Source organism: Aotus nancymaae, unplaced genomic scaffold (assembly GCF_030222135.1).
Source record: "Aotus nancymaae isolate 86718 unplaced genomic scaffold, 86718_ANA_hifiasm-v0.15.2.pri h1tg000040l, whole genome shotgun sequence".
In the NCBI taxonomy this organism is placed as follows: Eukaryota; Metazoa; Chordata; class Mammalia; order Primates; family Aotidae; genus Aotus; species Aotus nancymaae.
Window position 1 is genome coordinate 1725370 of NW_026988454.1, and position 27855 is coordinate 1753224.

Below are 27855 nucleotides of genomic sequence, written 5' to 3' on the forward strand. Positions count from 1 at the left end.
GCAGAGGTGTGCGCAGAAGCGAAGGTTCTGTGGGCTTGCAGCAGCAGAGTCACTGGCACTGCACGGTCCATGCAGCGTCCACTGTGTCCCCTATGTCCCCCACACAGTGATTTCCTGAGGTGCACCTGCATAGCCATTTCCCGTCTGCACAGCGGCTGACAGAATTGCATTTAATTTCATCTTAACCTTAATTTTCTTTTGTAATATCTAGGTAAAATAGAACAGAACAGTATGCTGTAATATGATATGTGTCTTAGTTCATTCAGGCAGACGTCACAGAACATCAAAAACAACAGAAATTCATTTCTCACAGTTCTGCTGCAAATCCCAGATCCAGGCTATGTCAGATTTCATGCCTGGGGAGGCTGCTGCCTGGTTCATAGCCCTCTCCTCACTGTGAGCTCACTTGGCGGAAGGAATGAATGAGTTCTCTGGGGTCTCTTTTCTAAGGGCACTAATCTCATGCATGAGGGCTCCACCCTTCTGACCTAATCACCCCCGGAGGCCCCAGCTAAAACCATGGCACAGGGAGTTAGGTTTCAACATATGAATTTACTGCGGGGAGAATAAACGGTCTATAGCATTCCACCCTGGTCTCTAAAATTCATGTCTTTCCCACATTCATCCCTCTCCATAGCCTCAGCTTCATTCAACTCAACTCTAAAACCTGACATCTCATCCAAATCATATGGTTTCCTCTGCCCCCAATGTCAGTATCTCTATGATCTCTCCGTATTAGTGAGATCCAAGATACGATTCATCCTGATACAAATCAGCCTCCAGCGCTGAGCCTGTGAAACCACACGAGCTATATGCATCAAAAATACAGTGGTGGGACCAGCACAGGACAGACATTTCCTTTCCAAAGGAGAAATAGGAAAGAAGGAGTAACAGGTCTCAAGTAAGTCCAAAACCCAGCAGAGAAAACAACATGGAGCCTCAAAGCTCCAGAATAATCCTCTTTGACTAGACACTGTGCCCTCCAGGCCCACTGGAGCAGGTGTCCTGCCTTCTGAACATACAAAGTTGGTGGTCCTGTCCCAGAGATTTGCAGGGCAGCAGTCGGCTCTCCAAGTCCCTGGCCCCACGGCTTTGGGTGGCTCCCCACAGCTTTGGGTGACTCCATCCAGTGTGGCTGGATGGCCTCACAGTGGTTCTGTGCCTGGACCCCAGCCTTTGAAATCTGGGGCGGGGGGGTGGTTGGGGGTGGGTAGCCACACCCCCAAGGCTCCTGCACTCCCCATGGTGAGGAAGACAGAATCACACAGTTGCTGCCAGCCTTTGCCACCCGCTCCCTCCAGAGGGCAACTGCTGGGACTCACAGGGCACCAGGGTCTGCCCTAGGCAGAGTTGTACCCAGGGCAGCCAGGGTCAGCAGCACTGGAGGGTGGAGAGCCCACACTGTGAGGCAGCACTCAGTCCCACACACCAGTGGCTCTTACTTTTAAATCATTCTACCCAGAGCGCTTATACCCTGGCCTGACGTGAGTGGGCAGCCCTGATGCTCTGAGTTGGCTGCAGGGTCATCTTCTGTTGCCTTGGAGAGTGGCTGCCGGCTTCTATGGAGGTGGCTGGTCCATACTGACTTCCTTATCAGCATCCGGAATTCCTTAGGTATTCCCCAAGAAGATGTAGGCTTTCTCTACAGCTCTCCTCTTTTCTTTGTGAGTCTTCCCCAGAATCGCATTGAAAGGTCTTTTTCATGGCAATGTAGGCTTTTTCTAGCTGCATCTCAGAACTCTTCCAGCCTCTACCCATTACCCAGTTCCAAAGCTGCTTCCACATTCTTAGGTTTTGATATAGCAGCACCCCACTTCTGGTACCAATTTATGTATTATTCAGGATTTTTCAGAGTAACAACCAATAGGATAGATATACATTTCTTAGAGGTAGAGATTTATTACAGGAATCAGCTCACATGGATATGAAGGCTGGGAAGTCCCATGAGCTTCCATCTGCAAGCTGCAGGACCAGGAAAGCTGGGGGTGTCGTTCAGTTAAAATCCAAAGGCCTGAGAACCAGGAGAGCTGGTGGTGTAAGTTCCAGTCTGAGTTTAAAGTCCTGAGAACTTGGTGCTGGGGAGAGGAGAGCAGTGGCTTAAGTCTCAGCCCAGGAACCCGGCACTGATGTCTGAGGCCTGGAAAATGTGAATGTCCCAGTTCAGTAGGGAGCAGATTCCTCTCCCACTGCTTTTTTGTTCTTTTCAGGCCCTCGGTGGACTGGGTGGTGCCTGCTCACATAGGAGAGTGTGACCTTTATTCAATCCACCAATTCAAATGCTGATATCTCCTAGAAACGCCCTCACAGACACACCCAGAAGTCATATTTCACCAGCTACCTTGGCATCTTAGCCCAGTCAAGTTGACACTTTCATAAAGCTAACCACCACCATATGCTATATAATGTAATACACAGATGCTGTCTATTGGGGGAGATAATTTAAAAATCAGACAAACAAATGTGGGCATTGCTGCTGAAGAGAGGCGCCTTGAAGAGGGGTTCCAGAAAGTAGCTTGTAGTTTCGTATCATATAACCTTTTCCTGCCAGGATAATCTCACACAGTGCTTCCTCCCCTGTTTTCCTGGGAAGGAGACCACGCCCCTCGCAGTGAGGTGACCTGTGGTGCCTCCACGGTCGTCTCAGCCCCAGGGATTGTCTCGGGGCCATGACAGTGGAGAGCACATGGCAGTCAGAACTGGTACCAGGGGCACAGGTTGCTGAACAGAGCAGGTAAACCATGGGAACTGCATCACCCAAACCCGAAATGCGGCAGGTTGGCCACAAATACAGGGTTAACTTGAAGGACAATGAAATTTTAACGTATCCCCAGTGCCTGCCATTCATTAGTGAATCTCAAGATAGCCTAGAACATTTATTCTTTTCTTATCTCTAGGAGCAAGCCCCAGGCAACTCCAGGCTAACCTGTTAAGTACAAGAGAATAAACATCACAGAGGAGCTGTGGCCTGGCGCAGTGGCCTGGCTCCAGAGTCTCAGCTAGCCTAGAACTACCCAGCAGGCAATGGTTGCTGGCGTTTCCCTTCAGGCTGGTGTGAGTGATCTTTTAACTCGGTTTTCTGCAACTCTTACAATGTCTGTAACTCATTGACACAGTAACAGTGGAAGAAACCTTTTCACTAGGTTTTCTTTTTTATACGTCTAGATCTTAGAAATCAAAACTCCTTGGACTCCCTGACTGTCAAAGAGACGGTTTGCACGTACTGAGCATCAGAAAATGAAACATTTGCTTTCACTGTCTGTTTCTCAGTGGAAGACTCACTCCATGGCTGTCAGTTGGCAGATCAGTGGTTCCAGCCCTTTCGTTCCAGCCCTGGATATGGGCCATGCATGACCAATACCACACAGAGCGGGCAGTGGCGAGGTTGGTGTATTGCAGCTCTGCCCAGCAAAGCTAGAATTTGCACAGACCTGAGCCTCTTCCCCAGTCACTCTTGAATAGCCACTTCTAGTCATGGTACTTCACATGCCGAGGGCGCCGCTTGGCGTGGGGACTGTCCTTGACATCTTGTTTAGTTTTTCTTCCCGTTCACGTATGGAAACTAGGCACGGTTAGTTCCACAGTGTCGTTAGCCCAGTCTGTCTGTCTGTCCTGTGTCATCAGCAGTCATACCACCCTGCCCTGGAGTGAACACATCCTCTTCCTGTTTTCCGCCACCCTAAACCCAACGCACACTTGTGTGAGGCCATGTCGTGCCCAGGGAGTGAAACGTACAGAACGTTCATATGAAGACGTCTTCCCCACACTGATGTGTTTAACCTGGAATACGTTGTGTTCACTGTCAGGCTGGATGCTCAGTTTCTTTCTTTATTATTGTAAACATTGACAGTATTCGGGTATTAGATTTACTTTGGCTTTTGACCTCTTTTCTGCTTGTTTAAGATAACCATATATTTTTGTTCGCCTTTTAGTTTTATAATCTTTTTGGATGGCCAATTTGTAAATATTTTGTAACTTTATCTTTCCTGTGTTATTTCTTCCATTGCTTATATTTTAAAAACAAAAAATATTCCCCATCCAGATACCAGATAAGTGTTAACCTTTATTATAATTTGTTTTTGCTTTTTTGGTGCTTTTTTTTTTTTTTTTTTTTGGGCAGTGTTTTACTCCCATCACCCAGCCTCAGCTTCCCAGGCTCAAGAGATTCTCCCATGTCAGCCTCCCAGATAGCTAAAGCTACAGGTGCCCGCCACCACTCCTGGCTAAGTTTTTGTATTTTTAATAGAGACAGGGTTTTACCATGTTGCTCAGGCTGGTCTCCAACTCTTGGGCTCAAGGGATCCACCCACCTCAGCCTCCCAAAGTGTGGGGATTACAGGTGCGAGTCACCGTGCCTGGCCAGCTTTGTTTTTTTGGGGGGTATTTTTTTTTGCTTTTTGTTTTTAAATGTAATTCTTTAATAGATCTGAGATTTATTTTAGTGTAAGATATAGGGAGGAGACCTTTTTTTTTTTTTTTTTTGCTGTGACTCGAGTTCCTTTAAAATTTGAAAATAAGACATCTTTCTCTAATTTTTCATCAGACTTCCCAAGTTTTCCTTACCAATGCTTTAAAGTCAGATATGTGGCTAAACAAGTTCTTCTTTCCAAATGGATGAGAATTCAATAAAACATCAGTCCTATTTAGAGGACTTTTAGATGCTCTTAACCAGAGTCGAACACTAAGCTTTGCAAGGAGATGGCAGGATGGAGCAGGAGTCCCCCTTTTCTCTCCCACGCTGCTTCACCAGGTCTCAGCATCAGCATTCAGGACCGGGCAGGTGGAGCAGGGACCTCGCCCACAAGAGGAGGCACTTTGGGTGACGGACGGCCTGCCCTTTGCGGGCCCTGCTAAGCCTGCGCCTGCTTTGCTGAGATAAAGGACACAGTGCAGCAAGCCTGGCCACATGCATCTAATGAGGTTTTCCCCATGTGGAAGCAGCCCCAGTCTAGGGCGTGCCAGAGCCCACGGGTCCATGATGGCAGCCCCATTGGCTGTGTGATATGTGACAGAGAAATTTTCCTTATTGAGTTTAACTTTGTTTGACGCCAGCAGGCAGCTCAGAGAGACAGAGGCTTCTTGTTTAATCATCCTAGAAGGGGCAACCCCCCACCCCTCCCGCTGTGTGCAGTCACTCCTGCCCCTGGCTTTCTGCAGAGCCTGCCTGCCTTCATGAGCCTGGCATCTTCTGCCCAGGCCTTTGCTTTTATTTTGAGAGAAATCTTTCTGATTCCACTATGTCCTTTCTCCCTTCAGGGTCTTTGCGTTGGACGAATGGATTCTAGGTTTGCTTTCATTAACTCCCGAAACTCATTGGCACTCACGTTGGCTGTAGCCATTGGAGGCTATAACTGGGGAGAGGTGGGGAATGGAGACTTGAACCCCAAAAACCTCAGACAGGTCTCAGTTAATTTAGAAAGTTTATGCCAAGGTTGAGGATGTGTGCCCGTGACACCGCCTCAGGAGGTCCTGACAACATGTGCCCAAGGTGGTCAAGGACAGTTTGGTTTTGTACATTCTGGAGAGACCTAAGACATTGATCAACATATGTATGATGAATACTGGTTCTGGCTGGAAAGGTTGGACAGCTCCAAGCAAAGGTGGGAAGACTGGAATGGGGAGGGGCTTCCGGGTCATGGGTAGATAAGAGACCAATGCTTGCATTCTTGAGTTTCTGATTAGCCTCTCCAAAGGAAGCAGTCAGATCTGCATTTGTCTCTGTGAACAGAGGGGTGACTTTGAATAGAATGGGAGCCAGGTTGCCCTCAGCCGTTCCCAGCTTGACTTTTCCCTTTAGCTTAGTGATTTCTGGGGCCCAAGCTTTATTTTCCCTTCACAGAGGCATTGTCTGTAGCATCTTCCCTGTGAATCATTTTGCTTTTCCTCCCTTCTGCAGAGCTAAGGTGACAGATACAGTAGCTCCATCCGGCAATCACCAGCGTGTGATGAGAGCATCCTAATGACGTCATGCCGATGCTGGCATGAGGTTTTGCCCTTTAGAATGTCCTCTCCAGTGCATAACTGCAGTTGTGTTTAATAACACAACCTCTCTTATTTTTATCTACATCAGGAACTGTTTTTTCAAGAATTAATGGATAAAATATTTTAATTTAAAAAGTATGTCAAAGCTTCTAAAAGTCACATCAAGGGGTCACACAGATGATGCTGGCCTCACCCACCACATCGCAGACCCAGCTGCGGGCCCCTCCCTGCGGATGAGCAACGTCCTCATTGCGTGGTCCCTGATGAATCTGCCGTGAGTCGTGCAATTCCGCCCGTGGCCTCCTGTGTCCCCACCTGGTGGACTGTCTTGAGTATCTGCTGCCACCTGACACTTCTTTCACATTTCCGATTTCTCTCTCTGTCTCTTCCGGGTCTTCCCGTTTCTGACCACATCATGGAGCATCCTCTCTCCCTTCTCCCCCAGAACAACAGTCCCCACCATGGTCCTCACCATGGTCCTCACCATGGTCCTCCTTCATCCTGCATAGCCTCCGGTGGTCCTTGGGCACCCTTGGTTCCTGCTGTGGGGTGGGCGTTCGCATCTGTGTTTCCAGCAAAGCTCCAGACCAAGTCTTTTCCTGAGCCCCACGTGTCCCCAGCACTGGACATGCAAAGAGTACAGGTGGCCTCTTCTCTCCCTGCCCACCTCCTGACTTCTCTCCTGGCTAATTTCTCCACCAGTCACCCAGGCAGAGGGCTAGGATGATGCGGCTCCATCCTTTTTATTCCCAGCAGCTAAGAGGTCGTGAGTCTCCGATCTCCCTCCTCCAGGCCAGATCTGTCCCTCCCCCAGGGCTGGATGGTGAGATCCCCTTGTCCCATTCTGGCCACACTGCTACTGCATCCTCCACATGACCTCTTAATTCTAGACTAGGCCCTGAACACATGCTGTGTGAAAGTCCTCTCCCTGGTCTCTTGCTCCGCAGGCCCCATGTCCCTGATGCTGGCCTCATCAGCGTGGCGCTGCAGCTCTGTGTACCAGCCTGCCCGCATCCCTGAGGGTATCTCAGCTGCCACCCTCAGGGCCATCCCTTGGCCTGGATCCTCCTGACCGAACACCTGGAGGCTCCCAGGTCCCCTGTAAGACTTAGCTCCTCCTCTGTGAAAACCTCCCGGGCCGTTCCCAATTCCCCCAGCATGCACAGCTCCCCCAGCAAACATGGGGTAGGGCTGGTCACCCTCTGGTGACCCCTTGCTGCCCTCCGCACAGGCCATCTTCCCACTGGGCTCTCACTTCCTGCAGGGCACAGCCTACCTCTTTGCATTCTAAATGCCCAGCGCAGAGAAGACAGAGAAGCAGTGATGGGAAAGGAGTGGGCCCAGGAAAAGAGGTGGGGGAGGAAGGAATTTGAGGCCAAGCAGCAAGAATTGTGACCTCACAGCTCAGCTGTCTGATTCACAAAAGGGCTGGGAAGCCCAAGCCCACCTTCGCTATCCACTTCCCCCAGATTCGCCATCCTGTGGCTTATCTTCCGGTTCAGCTTCATAGAGAAGGAAAACTACCCTGACCAACACGTGGAATCCAGATCACTAAGGCGTGAACTCACAAACGAAAAACAGGAACTGGTGCAAGACTAAATTCTGCAGCTGAGCCTTTTCAAAAGGTTCACATACAATGACTACAATCAGAGAGGGAGAAAAGAATCTCTAAACTCAGGGATCATTACTCTAGAGAGAAAATCATCGCTGGGGTATAAAATTACATTCTGTGAAGCTGCTCTGTGCTCTCCTGGCATCTGAACACGGTGCTCCGCTTCTCGACTGGGTCAGTGCTTTCCATGCTTGGACCCTCTCATTAAATCTCTCCCAGCCCAGGTTGCTTGTTTGCCCTTCGTCCTCCCCAGCGGTCAGTCTTCTGTGCTGCAATTTGTACCGCCCCTGTGTCCAGCGAGGACAGTGCAGGCACGCAGCTGGGACGCACACCAGGCCTTCACCCAGTAGAGGGGGCGGGCAGGGATCTGCTTCCTTCCGGCCACCAGGAGCCATCTAACTTTGAGCAATGCTTTTTCCTGTGGTGAGCCTCAGTTTCCTCTTCTGTAAGAACATGGGGTTGAATTGCATGCTCCCCCAAAGTCTTTTAAGCAATCAAATTTTGATTCCATTAGTTGAGGCAGGAGAAGGTCCTCCCTTGGGCATGAGTGAAGAGAAGTCGTTCCTGCACACTCTGCCTTGGTGTTTTGGTCTTGAGGGATTAGGAACTATGAGGACCACTGGGGAGGGAGGTGCTGAAGTTCAGGGGAGCTGATAGTATCCCCCAGCTCTGCCCACAGGACTGCCTGCTGGTGCCTGCTCAATGCCCATCTAGAGTCTAAGGCAAGCTTGTCCAACCCATGGCTTGTAGGCTACATGTGGCCCAGGACAGCTTTTAATGCAGCCCAACACAAATTCATAAACTTTCTTAAAAGATTATGAGTTTTTTTGTGATTTTTTTTTAAAGCTCATCAGCTATTGCTAGTGTTAGTGTATTTTATGTGTGGCCTTACAGTGTGGCCCAGGGAAGTCAAAATATTGGACATCCCATTCTAAGGAATGTCACAGGACCACTGTGATGACAAGGGTCTGGGGTTAGAGGAGGGATGGGCAGAGCAGTGGAAGAGCAAGGAGAGATCAGAAAATAAAAGGGGCTATGAGCATATAATAGAGGTGTCACTGCCAATGACACCCGAAGCAGCACAGTGTGGGCTGGCCCCGGGTCAGTGTGGCACACACGTCACGCACAGGTTTCTCAGGCAGCCGTGGGAGGTGGGAGCTGTCTCACCCGGTTTGTATATGAGGAAATCAAAGCTAAGAGTAGGGCACAGTGACGCTGACAGTGAGGCGGGGTGCAGGGCCAGATGCCAGTCACCACCCGGGTCCCAGGAGACACTATTACAGACCAAACGGGAAAGCAAAACTGTCCCAGCACCAAGGACACAGGCAGACTTCAGAGAGCCTGAATCCTGGCTGTGAGCATTAAAACCAGGAGTCGAGACAGTGAAACTCAGGGACCCAGGAATGAGGAAGGACTTTCTCTTTTTAACTGTGGTGAGACATACGTATCATAATATTGATCACTTCAGCCATTTGTAAGTGAACAGTTCAGTGACATCAGTACATTCACAATGTTGTCCTCACCAGTATTATACCCAAAACCTTTTTATCGTCCCAAATGGAAACAGTAACTTCTCATTCCCCCTCCTCTAGCTCCTGTTCACCAGGATGCTGCTTTCTGTCTCTCTGAATCTGGCTATGCTAGGCAGCTCTTCTAAGTGGGATCATACAATAGTGGTCCTCCTGTGTCTGGCTTATTTCACTTAGCAGAATGTCCTGAGGTTCCGTCCATATTGCGTGTGAGAATTTTACTCTTTTTTAGAGCTAATACCCCGTTGTGTGTGTATGTGTTTGTGTACGTGTGTGTGTGTTTACTACAGCATCACATGTTGTCCATCACCTGTTGATGGACACTTGGGTTGCTTCCTCCTTTGTCTGTTGTACAGAATCCTGCCACGAACGGGAGCGTACAAACCCGTTCAAATCCATGCTTTCAGGTTTTGGACGTGTATCCTATGAGCGGACTTGCTGGGTCGCACGGAATTCTGCTTCTTTGTGAGGAGCTACCAAGCTGTTTTCCACAGCAGCTGTGCCCGTGTTACATTGCCACCAGCGATGCATGCGGGTTCCAAGTTCTCCACATCCTCCAAGTTTGTTATTTTCTATTTTCTTACTATTACTGCACCATTCTTGGTGAAGAATTTCTTAAATAAAACTTTAGCAGTATGTATCACAAGTCCTAAATATGGATACATTTAAATACCTGGCCCGTGATCGAATACTCGTCATGTTTGTCCCGATAGAAACGTTTGAAGAAATTTTCTCCCATCACTCATTGGACTGTGCGAGGTCCCGGACGCTGCCCAGGGTGTGGCGGCTTGCCTATGGGAATACTGACGCTGTTCTCACTCTCCGGTGGTGCTCTTTGTTTGTTCATTTGTTTTTGCATCAAACTAATTGCATCTGTATTCTCGATTGGCTAAACTTGAGATAGTGTGAGCACTAAGAAGAACATGTAACTGTTACAACACTAAGTTAAACAAAGTACATGGTCCATGGTTATCTTCATGGAGACAGAGAGAAGGAATCTTCCTCAATTTCCAGTTCCATCAGAAATGTGTAAACGGCTGTCCTGTAGCCTGAATGACTCAGGCAGGGATCATATATGTATGCTAGCACCATTGCATGAAGGATTGTTCGGGAACCCACGGGTCCCTCCATGCCAGCTATCAGCCCACAGGTGCCTGTTACTCACAAAGGGACATGCGGACCTTTTCCATGGAGAGATGATGACCTGCCCCCGTCCACCACAAATCACATTGAGCATCACGCAGAGAGGGTGAGCCCTGCAGGCATCTCCTGATCTCAGGCAGGCTGAGGTACAGGCATTGCCTGGTGACTAAAACTGTTTAGCCCCAATCTTATAACACCTCCAGTCTACAAGAAATACAAGAGTTATGGAAAGCAACTGAACCACCATCAGACGAACCCAGAATGTGGAACATTCTACAGATAAAAACTGACCCGGACTTACCAAAAAGTCCACAAAAAAATACAGGGCAGGGGAAATAGGTGTGGGACCATTGTCTTCTAGGAGCACAACAAAGACATGTAACAACCAGTGTAATTGAAGTGGATCCTAGGTCGGAAAAACCAACAGCTGTAAATGCCGTTGAGGGGAGGATTGAACAGAGACTGATGTTCGATGGTATCATGGAGGGAATGTTGGTTTTCTTAGGTGTGACAGTAGTGTTAGAGTTATGTAAGAGACTGTCCTCTTTCTTAGGAGACACCTGTGCATGCACCTCAGAGTAACATGTCGTGCTGCCAACAATTTAATTTTTAATTTTTTGGAGAGCTAGAGATGCATATGTATGTGTGTGTGTGTGTGTGTGTGTGTGTGTGTGTGTAGTGTGAGAGTGAGAAAGCAAATGTATTAAAATGTGAACAGTTGTTTAATCTAGGATTATTGTACAACTTTTTCAAGTTTTGTGTATGTTTGAAATGTTTGTGATGAAAAGTTGGGGGCATTGTATCAATATTTCGTGTTCGGTGATCCTCAGCACGCTTACTTCCTGCCTCGTGAACACCTTTATCTTTCTACTTTGCAGTTCGGGACCGAGTGAGATCGAAGATGGAGAGAGACATCTTGGCAGAAGTGAATCACCCCTTCATTGTAAAGCTTCATTACGGTAAGTAGAGTCAAAATGACACTTTAGGGAGGACCAGGGGAAACTTCTCCAGATCAGAGGAAATTGAAAAAGAAATAACAGGTCAGAAAGTAGAAAATCTTTCCTGTACCAGAGAGTCCTGCCCTGTCTGGGGATGAAGGTGCCTTATTTCCTGATCGCTTAATGTCTTCTGTATTTGTTTTCTTTGAAAGAGCAAGAAGCCCTGTTTTCACTCAAAGATCTAATTATAGATGGGGTATCTATTATTAAATTATTACCATACCATTGATAATTTAGTAAGAAGATCTCAACCTTGATTGGGGTGAATCTATGACTTATTTCTGCTTTGTTTTAGAATAAAATGCTCTATGACCTAATAATTTCTTTAAACCAGAAATGGTAACACCTTCTTCATTTCAAGTGAATATGATGTTTAAAGATAGTAGCTCAGTGAACCCTCAAAACTTCCATTCAAGGTAGCTTATTATTTTCATGGTTTGAGGCTCAAGTAATTAACCAAAGGCCACATAGCTGCTTTGCCACACGACTTCTCTTCATTTGCTCTCTGCCTTTTTATCCCAACAGAGAAGCAGTAAGTGAAATTTTCAAATTAAAAAAAGATGTGTTGAGATGGTGGCGGCAGGCTCATGGCTTACTGCACTAACCTTTCCCACCTAGTCACCCAGACGAGCAGAGTACAGAGAGGAACAGCAACAAAACTGGTGGTTTGTTCTTGGTTGCATAGGGCAAGGTGGCGTGCAGGGAGGTGTTAGTGAGACGTGCAGGAATCTGAGGATAGGATGAAGGAGCTGCAGAAGCCGGGTGTACCCTGCTGTTCCTTCTGGGCTGTGGGCAGTGCAGCTGCAAACCCCCACCTCGCAGCAGAGGAGGCTGCAGAGACCGGCTTTCCCACACTCGCTCCCTCCACTGCTGCTGAGTGGCTGGGGTCAAGCCCCATCCTACATGTCATTTATGTTACTTGCTAGGGTGCTTTTCTGAAGCGATTGAGAACCGAGTGTCTTACAAAGAGCTTTCAACAGACCTCCACATCACCTCTGTGGTCACCCAAGGGCTCCATCTGCCCACCCAGCCCAGGATGGAGCACTGGATCGCACTCAGCGTCACAGTCCTGGCAGAGGGCTTTCTAGCTCGAGGCTGTTTCTAAAACCCCAACATTTATGATGCTTCTAGCATGTACTTTTAGGAAATAAAATATTTTCTAGTAGGCAGGGATATCGGGATCCCTTCCAGCCACGCGTCCTATGTAGATAAAATAGGCGCCAAGTGGTACCTCAGCAGCGCCGCCACGGTGGCCGTCATCACAGCAGGGATGGTGACGGCCTCTCTAGACCCTCCGTGCTCCTGCACCCTCTCAACAGAGGCAGGCCCTTGCTGAGTGTGGACAGGAGCTGTGTGGCCTGAATCATAGTCTGCAGTTGTAGCTTACGGGGCGCAGACCTAGGACATAAGCCCCATTGTCCTGATGTACAAATAACTGGGCCGACCAATCACCAGAGCTGCCGTGAGAGGAAGGCAAGCGGGGGTTCCCTCGTACCAGAGTGGAGTTCTGTAGGAAGAATGCACTTCCACAGGACGGAAAGGACACGTCCTCCAGCCTCATCAGAGCCGTCTTCAGGCTGCTCACTAATACATCCCAACAAAAGCCAGCAACGATGAGAACAGCTTGAATATGCACATCTCTCTCCCCATGTATGTTTCAATTCCTTTACGATTAACAAAGGGAAGGAGGGGAAAAGAAAGAAAGACAAAAAAACCTCAAGACCCCTAACAACAGTGAGAGAGGGGCAGCCCTCACAGCGTCAGGCCCCCCTTCCCCGGTGCTGCCCCTTTGAGCTGGTCATCAGCCGGGGTCCTGCTGTTTCTCAAATGGCTCAGCCTCCCGGAGTAAGCAGTACTGTGAGCAGGGAGAAGCCAGAGAGCAGTGTCGCCACAGGACATTCGACAAGCTGCCAAAATGCTGGTCTCTCTCCCCCACAGCCTTTCAGACAGAAGGGAAGCTCTACCTGATCCTGGACTTCCTGCGGGGAGGGGACCTCTTCACCCGGCTCTCCAAAGAGGTGAGCGGCTGCCACTGAGAGCCAGCAGGAATGTCTGTGGGGGACTCGAGGGAAGGAGGGGTGGAGAGCACTGGGAGGAGGTGAGCACGTACGAGAGTGCATGTGTGTGGGGCTGTGCGTATGTGAGTGCGTATGAGTGTGCATGTGTGGGGCTGTGCATGTGTGGGGGTGTGCATGTGTGTGTGTGCGAGTGTGCATGTGAGTGAGTGCATGCAAGTGTGCATGTGTGGGGGGTGTGCATGTGTGAGTGCATGCAAGTGTGCATGTGTGTGGGGGTGTGCATGTGTGAGTGCATGTGTGTGGGGGGTGTGTGAGTACATGTGTGGGGGTGTGCATGTGTGTGTGCGAGTGTGCATGTGTGGGGGGTATGCATGTGTGAGTGCATGTAAGTGCATGTGTGTGGGGGTGTGTGTGAGTACATTCAAGTGTGCATGTGTGTGCGGGGGTGTGCATGTGTGAGTGCGTGCAAAACTGTGTGTGGGTGTGCATGTGAGTATGTGTGGGTGGTATGTGTGGGGCTGTGTGTGAGACTGCATGAGCTTGATGTGTGGGATCTGCGTGGGAGGGGTCTGTGAGAGCACATGTGCGTGATGTGTGGGGTATGCATGTATGTGTGAGTGCTTGTGTGTAGTGTGTGGGGTGTGTATGTGGTGTAAGTGTGTGTGCATATGTGGGGTGTGCATATGTCGTGTGACGAGTGTGGTATGTGTGATGTGTGCTGTGTGGTGGTGTTTGTGTTATTTGTATATGTGGGGGGTGTGTTTGGCACGCTGTGTGCCTATGTGGGGGGTGTGTGTGTTTGGTGTGTTGTGTGCATGTATAGGGTATGTGTATGTGTGGGGTGTGTGTGTGTTTGGTGTGCTGTGTGCACTGCTGGTTAGTTCTAAGGAAGCCACACGAGCGGCCCTAGCAACCGTCCTGGGTGGTCCTGACGCAGCCCTGCAGCTCCAGGACCATAGTAGCGCTCTTGACCTCCCAGCTAGAGCACGTGGAAGGCGCAGGTCAGTGCATAGGAACGGCTGGGAAAGACTCTGACAGGGTCTCACTTTCCTTCCTGGGAAGATGTAGTTCATGCAATGCCGCCCACACATCTGGGGGTGTTCAGAGCATCGGGTGTGGTCTTTGCACCCGTCTTTGTCTCACGACTGCTATTGCACATGCCAGGGTTTCTTCTTGACCTCCAGTGCCCTCGGTAGGAACTCTCCAGGATGCAGCTTCGCTGCATGGCCCCCATGGACGTGAAAAGCACCCCACTTCATGGGATGGGGAAAGGCAGATTCTGCCCACGGCAGTGCCGCTGCCCAGCTTTCCATTCTGACAGTCCTGCTTGTTCTTCTCTTATACAAAGGAGGAGTGGCCTAGCAAGGGCATGCTGAAGCCCCAGGCAGATCGGCCCCAGCACTCCTGACACCCTCTTCCCAGCGGGGTGCCTTCACACCCCCACTCCCTTTCCTCACCTTCCCCCTTTTAGCAGGAGACTCCTTTGTCTTGCACAAACGGATAGTAAAGCAAGGCAGAGTGGCTCTGGAAGCGGGAGCAGAGGGTCCCAGAGAACACGACTGCCCTGTCCCTCTGTGTCCAGCAGCGCAGATATCTCTGGGGCTTCTTGCACGGACGAAAAACACTGGGCCAGGAGAACCTGATCCAAGCCCTACACAAAGCCCCTGGGAACCCGCGTCTGGCCCCTTCAGGTGCCACCCGCTGTGTGCCCATTTCCAAAGCTGCCAGAGCCTGGCGTCTGCCCATTCCTCATGTGATATCATCTCTTGGTTTGTCCACTCCCCTCTCATCCACAGGGAGTCAGTCCATCTGGGGTCTGGTTTTGTCCAGCAGCTGCTATGACATGCCTGTGGTTGGGCTCCTTGACCAAAAAGACCGCAGTAATCAGCAGAAAGCGCAGCTCCTCGCGTGGGAATATGTGTCTCCCCTGAGAGCCTTTATTTCAGAGGAGGAGCAAAGTTGTCCAGGGTGGGCAATACAGACTCATGGAGCTGGTGGCAACCTGCGGAAAGTCTTTTCCTTGGGTCCTCTCATTCAGCAAGTAGGGTCCAGCATCTTACAGGACGGTCACTGTGCCGGCGAACGTGCAGGACGCACACCCAGGAGGTGTTTCCTCTCTGTGGAGAAACTCCTGCTCTTGTCCTTGGGGGTTACACTAAGAGCTGGGGGAGTGAAAAGACAGGTTTGCCTCTGAGCCCTAAATTACACACGAAACCCCTGGTGATCCACGTGTGGATATGCCAAGTCAGGAAAGAGCAAGGTCACCAGCAGAACTTGCTGAAAATCAGTCCACTGAGCACATTAACCAATCTGGAAAAGAAATATCTGTCTGGGAAAGGCACTGGCCAAGCATGGAATGGAGAACAGGGGACTCAGGGGGATGGCAGGTGCTGGCACCCACCAGTCACTGTCCAGGATGTGGAGCCTGCGTGTCCAGCCGCGTGGAGGAATCCCCTGTGTGAGGGGGATGCCCGGCTCTCACCTGACACCACTCACTGTTCAGGCCCCCGGCTGCCCTGAATTTGGTGCTTGCCGGGCAACCTTCTGGCGGCATGCTGATACTTCACGTCTGCTGTCTGAGAGAGAATTCAGTCATCATGTGGATGTGTGGTCTCCATGACACTGATTTGTCACAATGAATGTAGAAAATGGCTTGTGGTCATGATTCCGCTTCCTATTCAGGGGTCTACAAAACATATACACTGATTCTCACAAGTCGGGGCCAGGGATGAGTCATGATGAGACAATGGCCTTGAAGTCTGTTGTGCTTCGAGGCTTCATGCGTATCTCAGCCAGCCTGAGTGAGCGTGTCCCCGGCACATGGACACTTAGGGCATCCCCACCTTGTCACCTCTGAGCCCTGAGCTGTCCCAGCCACATGGGAGCGCAGTATGTAGCCGCCTGCCGCAGCACCCAGAAGCCCCTCTCCGTCCCGCTTCCCTCGAGCAGCTTGGGCCGCCCATAGCTGACTCCACATGGCCTGCACGTGATCTCCCACTTCGGGTTTACAGTAGGTTACGTCAGCTACTAGTTTGCATCGACCCATGGAGTGGAGAAATCCACGGGGAAAGAGTGATATTTGAGAGCCATTTTCAGTAACTTCCCACCAAGCCCTCGCAGTGTGGTTTAGTTACTCGTGTTAAAATTGTTATGAGTTCTCATCAGCAGCACTCGTATCAGAATATAAACCCAGAAACCCACCCCAGAGCCAAATGATTTGCAGGGACGAGAAGGACAGAGAGGAGAGAGCTGAATCTGAGCATCCCACTCACAAGGCTGCATGAGTCACCTTTGCAGGAAGCCCTCATCTCTGTCTGCTAATCTTAGAACTGTAGAGGGAAGAGTCAAAAGCACTCTGGAGGGCCACGATGTTCCATGCACGGAGCAAACCCACCTAAGTGTGGACTCTCGGGTTCTCTGGCAGAGTTCTCTAAAACACACCAGCCAAAAAACAGGTTAAGTGGTTTGTTTTTTCTTTCTTACTAGGTAATGTTCACGGAGGAGGACGTCAAGTTCTACCTGGCTGAGCTGGCCTTGGCTTTAGACCATCTCCACAGCCTGGGGATCATCTACAGAGATCTGAAGCCTGAGAAGTAAGTGAGAAAAAACTAGTGCTGACTTCCGCACGCCCATCGGCTCCGTGTTTTTTGCCGGGCCGTGTTGGTAGCCACTGCAAGGTATTTATTTCCTAAATGAGGACATATCAGAGCGGGCTGGGGAGACTCTTGTGCTGGCAAGACCCGCTTAGGCATCAGGGCCCAGATGCAGGTGTGGCTTTGCTGATTTGCATAGGAAACGCCCGAGCCCATTCCCACCTGACACTCATAACGTCTGAGGGAGGCCAGGCCCAGGTGCGTGTCTGTGATGCACAGGAAACCGGGAAGCTGGAGCTGGGGAGGGGCATGGCACACCCACGACCCTGACCCACATTCCTGCCCACTCTCCTGGGTGAGGCTCGTCCGGCCACTGGGGACCGTCTCAAACATGGCTGCCTCCAGGCAGGTTTCTCCTCTCTCATCTCTTCCCTGACATCCTCCAGATCAGGCAGCCCTTTCAGCTGCTTCAGCAAGCCCAAGGAATGTGGTCACGAACCTCTACTCAGTCACCTGCTGGCCCCACCTCTAGGCACGCAGTCAGAGAGCTCTCCCAAGAAGTTCCCTAAAAGACAGCGGCCCCAGAATCCCCAGGCCAGGTGCACTGAGATTTGTGTATCCTTGGCCTTGGTGACCTGTGAGGCTGTTATTGCTAGGATATTTTGCTAATCTATTCTAAATTTTTAAACGCTGAAGTCTCTCCAAAATAATAATCTTCCCATTTTAGTTTTGATATTGTTGTTTTTACATTTTCTCTGTAGACCTGACATGTAACTAGGAGTAATCCAGTTAGAAAAGAAGAGATTTGCAGGGTGGTATTTTAGGTTCAGTTGACCTCGGCGGTATCCCTGAGGGGAAGTAGCTGATTGTCTCACTCACTCCTCACTGCCTCGAGGGGCCAATTCATGCCACCCACCCAGACCAGGGCCCACAGCCACCCCTAGATGAGGCATCGCCTGGTGGCCTGGTGGGACCGACCAGCCTTGGGTGCCACCAGGCAGCCCAAGCCTGTGAGCTAAGACCAAGGGGGCCCTGCGGTCTGGAAACGGGTCCCAGCTGCTGCTCCATATTCCTGCCCTGTCATCTGCATGGAACTGAGAAAAGACAAGCCCTGCTCTAAAGCCGGTGTTGTTACATGCGGCTGTCATTGATGGGAAACATCTTGGTTTACCCAGAAGCCAGGTCGTGTCCCATGTCCAGCGCGTGATGTAAAATGCACTTGCCCATGTGCTTAATGCTCTGACTTCACCACCAGCCCGTGGAACGTCACAGCTGCACACCTGAATTGAATATGTGTGTAAATACAGCTCGAGCATCCCTCATCCAAAAATCCAGAATCTGAAATGCTCCAAAATCCATACCTCCAAGGGGAATATTCCACACATAAGTACTTAACACAAACGTGGTTTCACGCACAAAATTATTTAAAATATTCCGTAAATCAGCTCCAGGCGATGTGTAGAAGGTGTATGTGAAACAAAAATGAATTTTCTGTTTAGACTGGCCCAGCTCCAAGATATCTTATTATATATAAGTAAATATTCCAAAATCCAAAAATTCTAAACATTTCCAATTTCAGGCACTTCAGAAAAGGGATGCTCAATGCAGACTCATGAAAGACTTTAACCTGAGTAATCCGTCAAGAGGGCGGCCTCCTGGCAGCTGCTGCCTCCTTCCAAGATCAGGAGCACAAGGCCAGATTTCCATTTCAAAGTGGGTCTGACCTTGAACGCTGCGGTGCTCTGAGCCTTGGGCCTCCCCTTTCACCCCTCCCTAATCGGGAGATGTTGGCAGAGCCTGGCCTGTCACCTTGGGTCACAGCAAAGGTCACCCCAGACGTTACAAGTTACCCCATGTTAATTACCCTCTAAGTGGAAGTGGAGTGTTGTGAGTCTGTGTGGACACGGCCCCTGCTTCTCCTCTGCGGCCTGGTTGTGGACGCCTGAGTGTTAGAAGCTCACCCCGAACGTCCACCCAGGCCTCTAGTGCAGGTTCTCATTGCTCCTGAAGGTCAGCATGATCCTCACAGCTAAAAATAGCCATGTTTGATTGCAGACTTGAAGGAAAAGGTTGTGTTGTTCAATCAGAATTATTAGGGAGTTAATCTTCAAACGTGCTTCATTCTGGGCAAAGATTGAATATGCCTAAAAGGCAAAGACGAAAACATTTGCCTCATTAATTATAAATCGTCATCTTAAATATATGCTGTAGTTTTTCCTTCCCATTTCCAGAAAACAGTAGGTGTTTTTTTTAACCCCATGGCAGACTTTTTTTATTGTAGAAAAATACGCATAACATTTATAGTTTGAATCACACTGAAGCGCCCAGCTCAGTGGCGTCAAGCACATGCCCACTGCTGAGCCCCATATCCACCATCCATCTCCAGAATGGTTTCAGCTTGCGGAACTGAAGCCCTGTCCCCCGGCACAGTAGGCCCCCAGCCCCTACACCCACCATCTGCTTTCCATCTCTAAGACCTTGACTCCTCCAGGGGCCATACATTTTATATTTGTAAATCGTATAATACCTGTCGTTTCGGGACAGGCTGGTTTCATCGCTCGAGACATCCTTCAGGCTCATCCTTGCTGTAGTGAGTCAGGCTTTCCTTCCTTTCACAGATTTCTATAAAGGTATCTATCACAGATTCATCCTCCAAGCCTTGCTTTTGCTTCTTTCTAGCCCACTTTCTGTTCTCTTTAGGGCTAGGCTGGTACCTCCCAGCATCTGGAAGAACAGGATTTAATTACAGCCAAAAAAATAAATAGGGAAAGTTTGGGGCCACAAGGGCATCAGGGTATCACAGCCCACACTGACTGACTCCAGCCTGACATTCAGGGAAGAAGGGGTTTAAGCCTGCGCCCAGCCCTGTATAGACCCCGCCTCCATTCTATAGGGAATGGAGGGTCCACCCCACAGCAGGATACCTGGGAGGAGTAATGCCAACTCTCACATCAGGCACATGGCGTGAGGAGGGCTTGGCGGGAACAAGACGGGGACCCAGTGGCCCACAGGGGTGCTGAGCCAGGACCAGGTCCCATCACAAGATGTACCTGCTAAAGCCTGAAGCTCCTCAATGCCATGACCCCTGCATGTGCCGGCTTCCCCTGGGATGGGTCTCGAGAGCCACGGCAGGCTCGGGAGGATACATGTGAGAAGAAGGGGTCTTTGGAAAGCAAGGGCATCCGAGTGTAGAAACATTCCTTCTCCAAGGCTCCCAGGCCCCTCTCCACCTGTGCTTCACACACAGCGGTCTGGAGGGCTCCCAGATCTTCCCTGAGGACCCGTGAAGATCTAAAGCCAGCAGTCACCCAGGCGCAAGAACACACATCTCTGTCTGGGAGGTGTGCATCTTTAGCTGGGAGCTGTGGAGAAGGAGGCGGGATGGGAAAGCCCAGTTCACAAGCAGCAGGTACTTCCCGGGCAGCTCCGTCAGGGCTCCCTGAACCCTGCAGCTCCCCTCCTGAGCTCTGCGTGCCTGTCGGTGGGCTGGGTCTCTTTCTAAAGCGTCTGTTTTCTTTCCCTTTCTTTTAGCATCCTCCTGGATGAAGAGGGACATATTAAGATCACAGGTTTGTAAAAGATGGCAGGCCCTTCGTGGCTTCATCTCAACCCTGGTAATTTTGGGGGCCACCTCAAAGCCCAAGCCCTCTTATTTAGACCACCTTCCCTTGGCCAGATGCTTCGTCTCTAATTTGGCAGAATTTTCTGTAGCTACAGACTGGTTATAGTGTCGTGCATCCTCATAATGTCCAGAACCATCCAGCTTCCCCGGCCATGCTCTGTTTGCTGGGCTTTCTCAGCACTGCTGGGTGTTTAGTTCGGAAGCCCTGATGCCCAGCACCATCCTGAGGGCAGACATCCGGGGTCTTGCTGGAGTGCAGCCTGCACTGTGGGCCTCGCTGATGCTCAGCACCGACCTTAGACAGACACCCAGAGTCTCACGGGAGTGCAGCCTGCACTGTGGGCCTCGCTGATGCTCAGCACCGACCTTAGACAGACACCCAGAGTCTCACGGGAGTGCGGCCTGCACTGTGGGCCTCGCTGATGCTCAGCACCGACCTTAGACAGACACCCAGAGTCTCACGGGAGTGCGGCCTGCACTGTGGGCCTCGCTGATGCTCAGCACCGACCTTAGACAGACACCCAGAGTCTCACGGGAGTGCGGCCTGCACTGTGGGCCTCGCTGATGCTCAGCACCGACCTCAGACAGACACCCAGAGTCTCACGGGAGTGCGGCCTGCACTGTGGGCCTCGCAGATGCTCAGCACCGACCTTAGACAGACACCCAGAGTCTCACGGGAGTGCGGCCTGCACTGTGGGCCTCGCTGATGCTCAGCACCGACCTTAGACAGACACCCAGAGTCTCACGGGAGTGCGGCCTGCACTGTGGGCCTCGCTGATGCTCAGCACCGACCTTAGACAGACACCCAGAGTCTCACGGGAGTGCGGCCTGCACTGTGGGCCTCGCAGATGCTCAGCACCGACCTTAGACAGACACCCAGAGTCTCACGGGAGTGCGGCCTGCACTGTGGGCCTCACTGATGTTCAGCACCGACCTTAGACAGACACCCAGAGTCTCACGGGAGTGCGGCCTGCACTGTGGGCCTCGCTGATGCTCAGCACCGACCTCAGACAGACACCCAGAGTCTCACGGGAGTGCGGCCTGCACTGTGGGCCTCGCAGATGCTCAGCACCGACCTTAGACAGACACCCAGAGTCTCACGGGAGTGCGGCCTGCACTGTGGGCCTCGCTGATGCTCAGCACCGACCTTAGACAGACACCCAGAGTCTCACGGGAGTGCGGCCTGCACTGTGGGCCTCGCTGATGCTCAGCACCGACCTTAGACAGACACCCAGAGTCTCACGGGAGTGCGGCCTGCACTGTGGGCCTCGCTGATGCTCAGCACCGACCTTAGACAGACACCCAGAGTCTCACGGGAGTGCGGCCTGCACTGTGGGCCTCGCTGATGCTCAGCACCGACCTTAGACAGACACCCAGAGTCTCACGGGAGTGCGGCCTGCACTGTGGGCCTCGCAGATGCTCAGCACCGACCTCAGACAGACACCCAGAGTCTCACGGGAGTGCGGCCTGCACTGTGGGCCTCGCTGATGCTGTCCCTGCCTCCTCCTCACTCCCTGGACCGTGGCCGTGGCCACATGACCACCCTCCCTGTTTACATCTAAACCCTGGCAGCCTCCAGCAAGTTCAGTCAAACTGGAAGCGGCTGCTCTAATCTCGGGACACCCTATTTGTATTAGTTCCCTATTGCATCTGTAACAAAATGCCAGAAACATCGTGGCTTCAAACCACACAAACTTATCACCTTACAGGTCAGGAGGCCCCAAGTTGGAAATAAGCCTCACAGGAGTGAAATCGAGGCATTGGCCTGGCTGCCTGCCTTTCGGGGGCCTCTAGAGGACATTCCCTTGCTTTGCTTCTTCCTGCTGGTAGAAACCCCCGCATTCCTTGTCTGTGCCGTGTCCTCCATGGTGGAAGCCAGAGGGCAGCATCTTCTGAGCTCTCAGATGGCATTCTGACCCCCTCCCTAACCTGAAGACCCTTGTGATGGCATTAGGCACACCCAGAAATCCAGGGTCATCCCCCATCTCCAAATCCCAGTGGCATCTGCAAAGTCCCTGTATTAGTCTGTTCTCATCCTGCTAATAAAGACATACCCAAGGCTGGGTAGTTTACAGGAAAGAGGTTTAATGGACTCACAGTTCCACATGACTGGGGAGCCCTCACCATCATGGCAGAAGGCAAAGGAGGAGGAAAGGCACATCTTACATGGTGGCAGGCAAGAGAGCATGTTCAGGGGACCTGCCCTTTATAAAACCATCAGATCTCATGAGACTCATTCACTATCACAAGAACAGCACAGGAAAAGCCCACCCCCAGGCTTCAGTTACCTCCCACTGGTCCCCTCCCATGACATGTGGGGATTTATTACAATTCAAGGTGAGATTTGGGTGGAGACACAGCTAAACCATATCAGTCTTTCTGCCATGTAAGGTGGCCCATTCCCAGGCTCGGGGGGGAAGTCCGTGGCCTCTCTGGGTGCTGCTGCTCTACCCACTGGCTGGGCCTGCCTCGGCTCCACTCAGCCGCTCTGTCATCCCCCAGACCTGTGGGCCCTGAGCCAGTGCACTCCTGTTCTTTCCAGCCCCAGGGCCACTTCCTTCAGAAGCCCTTCCGTGCTCTGTGGCACCTGGTGAACCCTGTTCTTCCATCATAGCTCGGCCCCTGCTCCCCAGGCCGCCTCCGCCCATCTGTGCTCTCCACACCCTGGCGTTGTCAGGGCAGGCAGGTTCACCACACTCGGCCTTCCCCCTGGCTCCCCTACAGCCGGAGGCCCCTTCCCCGTAGCTGTCAGCCACACACCTGCCCCTCCACCCCGGGTCCCTCTGCCCTGCAGCGCCCACCTCCATGTGCCTGTGGAAGAGGGTCTGCGTGAGTTCCCATCGGTGGCTGAGCATCTGCAGTCTGGGTGGTGTTTCAAGGCACTGCTGGGTGTGTAGATTCATAAGGAACTGCTCACGCTTTGAGGATTTTAAATTCAGGCACCAGTGGGCTCTGGGCACTGACGGGCTCCTGGAAGTGCTCATGTGGTCCTGCTTTCACTGAGCAGGGCTCTGCCACGCCCACCTGGAGAGGGGCAGGCCCACAAAAGGACACTGACGCCCGCCTGCGTGGGGACCCCTGAACACACCCAGAGACTGAGGCAGTGCGTGTGCTGTGTTTGCATGTAGATTTCGGCCTGAGTAAGGAGGCCATTGACCACGACAAGAGAGCGTACTCCTTCTGTGGCACGATCGAGTACATGGCGCCCGAGGTGGTGAACCGGCGAGGACACACGCAGAGTGCCGACTGGTGGTCCTTCGGTGTGCTCATGGTGAGCCTTCCCCCAGGCCCCTTCCCTGCCATGGCAGCTCTTCCCCACACGGACCCCTGTCCTCGGGTGGGTTCAGAGGTCCAGGAATGCAGGTGAAGGCAGTGCTTCAGGGTGTGGCTTGGGACATGCCACAAATGTCCAGGCCGAGCACTTCCCAGCAGCCTCCTGTCCTTCCCACGTCCCCACCATCAGCAAGTGGGACTGGGGTTCAAAGGAGAACCCACGCGTGTGAGGAGCCAAACTGTCTTCATGCTTCGTGCTCTTCGGGCTTAGCATGATGATGATAAGAGATGCCATGGTTTTCATATGAAAATATTTTTCTTAAACACAAAATCCTTGCACTTAGTTATGAACTGAGATGTACAAGAAGTTAGGCATTTTTGCATCGGTGTCTAGAAAGGTGAGTTGTCTCTGACACAGTCTCACAGACAGAGTGTGTAACTGAACTTGGTTTGGGCTGTTGTCTGTGTCACAGTCTCACAGACAGAGTGTGTAACTGAACTTGGTTTGGGCTGTTTTCTCCGTCATAGTCTCACAGACAGAATGTGTAACTGAACTTGGTTTGGACTGTTGTCTGTGTTACAGTCTCACAGAGTGTGTAACTGAACTTGGTTTGGGCTGTTTTCTCCATCACAGTCTCACAGACAGAGTGTGTAACTGAACTTGGACTGTTGTCTGTGTTACAGTCTCGCAGACAGAGTATATAACTGAACTTGGTTTGGACTGTTGTCTGTGTTACAGTCTCGCAGACAGAGTGTGTAACTGAACTTGGTTTGGACTGTTGTCTGTGTTACAGTCTCGCAGACAGAGTATATAACTGAACTTGGTTTGGACTGTTGTCTGTGTTACAGTCTCGCAGACAGAGTGTGTAACTGAACTTGGTTTGGACTGTTGTCTGTGTTACAGTCTCGCAGACAGAGTATATAACTGAACTTGGTTTGGACTGTTGTCTGTGTTACAGTCTCGCAGACAGAGTGTATAACTGAACTTGGTTTGGGCTGAGTGTTCTGTGGTATGCCAGGAACAGTGTGGTCTCCTTTCCCAGTCCTTGGAGGGTCCTCTCGCTCTCACTCTCCCCCCCAACCCCACCCTCCCAGCTGAGCAGGGGGCTCGTGGCTTCCGGGTGGAGCAGATGTCCAGTGAGTGCTCTGGAATCTGACATGGATGACGATGGGATAGCAGCATTTCAGGGGTATCCCGCCCTCTGGCCTGTGCATCACACAGAGGAGAAAACTGAGGCCAGGAGCACTTTACGAAATTGGAAGAAGACTGTCCCGCTGGCGTGTGGCAGAACTGTGTGCCTGCCAAACCTGGTTCCCTTCAGAGTTCAGGCCGCCTCTCTTCCCACCACACACCACTCCTTGTCCCCTTGCTAGGGAACCCCAGGGCTGAGTCCTGTGGTATCGCCTGGGGAACCCCCGGCTGGTGTCCAAGGCCTCACTGGCCCTTTGCCACTTGGGTGCCTGGCCTCGGCCCCAGGATCTCACAGACCCTGGCTGTGCCCGATCTGCCTGCACGGGCTGCTCACCTCTCCCTGAGGGGCAGACGTACATTAGACCAGCTGGGAGAAGGGTGTCCACAGCCTAACCCAGAAAGCCAATTCGCAGTCAGAGATGCCCTCGTTATGCTCATGGCTGCTCCTGCCTGTGGAATCCCCTTCCCTCCCTGGCCATTCCTGCTGGTAAAGTCAGTCACAACAGAGAGAGTCATGCAGGTAAACCCGTGAGCACAGGCGCGACACTGGAGAAAATGCCTACAGGAATGCCAGGGGCCCACGAGCTCAGCCAAGAGGACGAGGCTGCTGGTTTATTATTTATCATTATTCAGACCTTCAGTGGTTCGGGCTAAGGGGCAGGTCCTCTCCATGCGGAGACCCCCAAGCTAAGTCCCGCAAAGGCACCTCTGAGATCACCTCTGCTTTCCTCTCCATACGGAGACCCCCGAGCTAGGTCCCCCACGGTCACCTGTGAGACCACCTCTGCTTCCCTTTCCACGCGGAGACCCCCGGGCTAAATCCCCCACAGTCACCTCTGAGACCACCTCTGCTTCCCTCTCCATGCAGAGAGCCCCGAGCTCAGTCCCCCACGGTCACCTGTGACACGTGGAGACCCCCGAGCTCGCTACCCCACGGTCACCTCTGAGACCACCTCTGCTCTCCTTCTACTGAAAATGCTTTTGTTTAGATATGTCAGTGAGACAGTTAGGTTGGCTTTGTTGTCTTGGAGGTGATTTCTGCGTAGACAGCTCCACTCCCTTCCAAATATGTCGGTTTCCTGTGTGACCCTGGCTGGTGAGTGGTGGGTGAGGGCAGGGTGACAGGCCTGCGGAGACCTCCCACCCTGGGGCAGGTTTTGCTGGAAGTCTGATGTTGCCTTTGCCAATGCTGGGCTACAGGTCCAAGCTTATAGTCTGTGGCTTCAGGAGAGATTTCAGTTCTTATACCCCCTGCCCCCTGAGAACCCCAAATTGCCCCAGAGAGCAGGGCTGGCCACGCTGCACATCCAGGCTCCCTGAATGGGCTCCTGGCATCCTCCTGTCTCAGGGTCCTGTCCTGTAACTATGTGCTCACAAGTGGCCCACACAGCAGTGCTGCAGACCAGCCTTTGTGTAATGAACAAAGTCATAAAATGCTGCCACCCGGCTCTCGGGCGAACCGATATTTAAAAGCTCCAGAGTCTAGGCTGGAGTGGAGAGGAGTACCTTAGAGAAAACCACAGCCAGAAAACCACATAGAAGCTGACACCAGTTGCACTTAGTTTTGTGAGGTTTCTGGGGGGACATAGGGAGGGGAGATTTGATATTCTTCTGTTTCTTCTATTAAAGCAACAGATCATAAAATCTATCTTATGATATAAAATATATCTTTAATTTTTTTTCTGGTCTTAATCACGGCAAATTTAAAAAACAAATGGAGGAGCTGAAAGAAAGAAATTAGGGGAACAGAAAAGACATAGAAGGAACAATCCAAAGAGGACACGAGGAGGGGAAGAGGAAGGGGACGTGAGGAGGGGGAGAGGAAGGGGACGTGAGGAGGGGGAGGGGAAGGGGACGTGAGGAGGGGGAGGGGAAGGGGACGTGAGGAGGGGGAGGGGAAGGGGACGTGAGGAGGGGGAGGGGAAGGGGACGTGAGGAGGGGGAGGGGAAGGGGACGTGAGGAGGGGGAGGGGAAGGGGACGTGAGGAGCGGGAGGGGAAGGGGACGTGAGGAGGGGGAGGGGAAGGGGACGTGAGGAGGGGGAGGGGAAGGGGACGTGAGGAGGGGGAGAGGAAGGGGACGTGAGACCACGGAGGGATGGCCTCGCTCTGTCAGGCTCCTCCCCGGTTCCCTCCCGCCCTCCGCCCTAAGACAGAAGTGCCACTCCCAGTGGCCTTTGCTGACTCTGGTGGGGTTGGTGGCTCTGGCTTGGGTGTCTTCTTGGCACTCCCGGCTTGCCGGGGCTCCAGCACCTTCCATCTTCCCTCATCGTTGTCTGTCTCTGTGAGTGTCTCCTGGCACATGGAGTTTCTTTAACACCAGTCACCCTAACCTGAGATTCCCCAGCACAGACAGAAGTGCATGCATCCGGCCAGACCTCCAGGGGACCTGCGTGGGAGTGAAGACACACCAGGGTGGAAGCAGAGAGGCACTCACCCCCAGACCCAGTGCCTGGTGGCCTTCACCCATCCTGAAGTCCCCGCACTCCCCGTTCCTAGAGTGTGGAGAGCTTCTGAAGGAGGCGTTTCCCTGCACTGCCTTGCACGTTGGCACACCAGGAGCCTCTCCACGTGCCTCCCTGCACACAGGACATTTCTTACTGAATTGTTCACTTGTTTGCTAGGATCGTCCCACATTCAATGTCTTGTGACAGCTGGCGAAGGAGTCTGGCTCCAGATCTGCTGTGTCACTCTCAAGCCTGGGCCAGGGCTGGCTGTTGCAGGGGTGACCACAAGCTAAGGCTGCCTGGACCTCTTCACATTTGATCTCAACCAGACAATCTGCAAGCCAAGCAGGAAAGACTGTGTCCATTCTGTGCACAAAAATGAAAACTAAAGCTCAAAGAGCCTAAGGGTCAGGCTCCAGATCACATAATTCTCCCAGAAACACATTCTCC

General features: G+C 51.8%; 1 protein-coding gene across 6 annotated transcripts in view; it reads left to right on the forward strand.

The window, feature by feature from the left end:
* RPS6KA2 (ribosomal protein S6 kinase A2) overlaps window positions 1-27855 on the forward strand; it is a 457314-nt gene that overhangs the window by 342060 nt on the left and 87399 nt on the right. For all 6 annotated transcript variants that reach the window (XM_064360463.1, XM_064360465.1, XM_064360467.1 and 3 more), the window contains 5 exons: window positions 11142-11222; window positions 13200-13279; window positions 16766-16872; window positions 20404-20441; window positions 23623-23765. In XM_064360463.1, the coding sequence (XP_064216533.1) occupies window positions 11142-11222; window positions 13200-13279; window positions 16766-16872; window positions 20404-20441; window positions 23623-23765 (449 nt within the window). The remainder of the gene's footprint in view (window positions 1-11141; window positions 11223-13199; window positions 13280-16765; window positions 16873-20403; window positions 20442-23622; window positions 23766-27855) is intronic.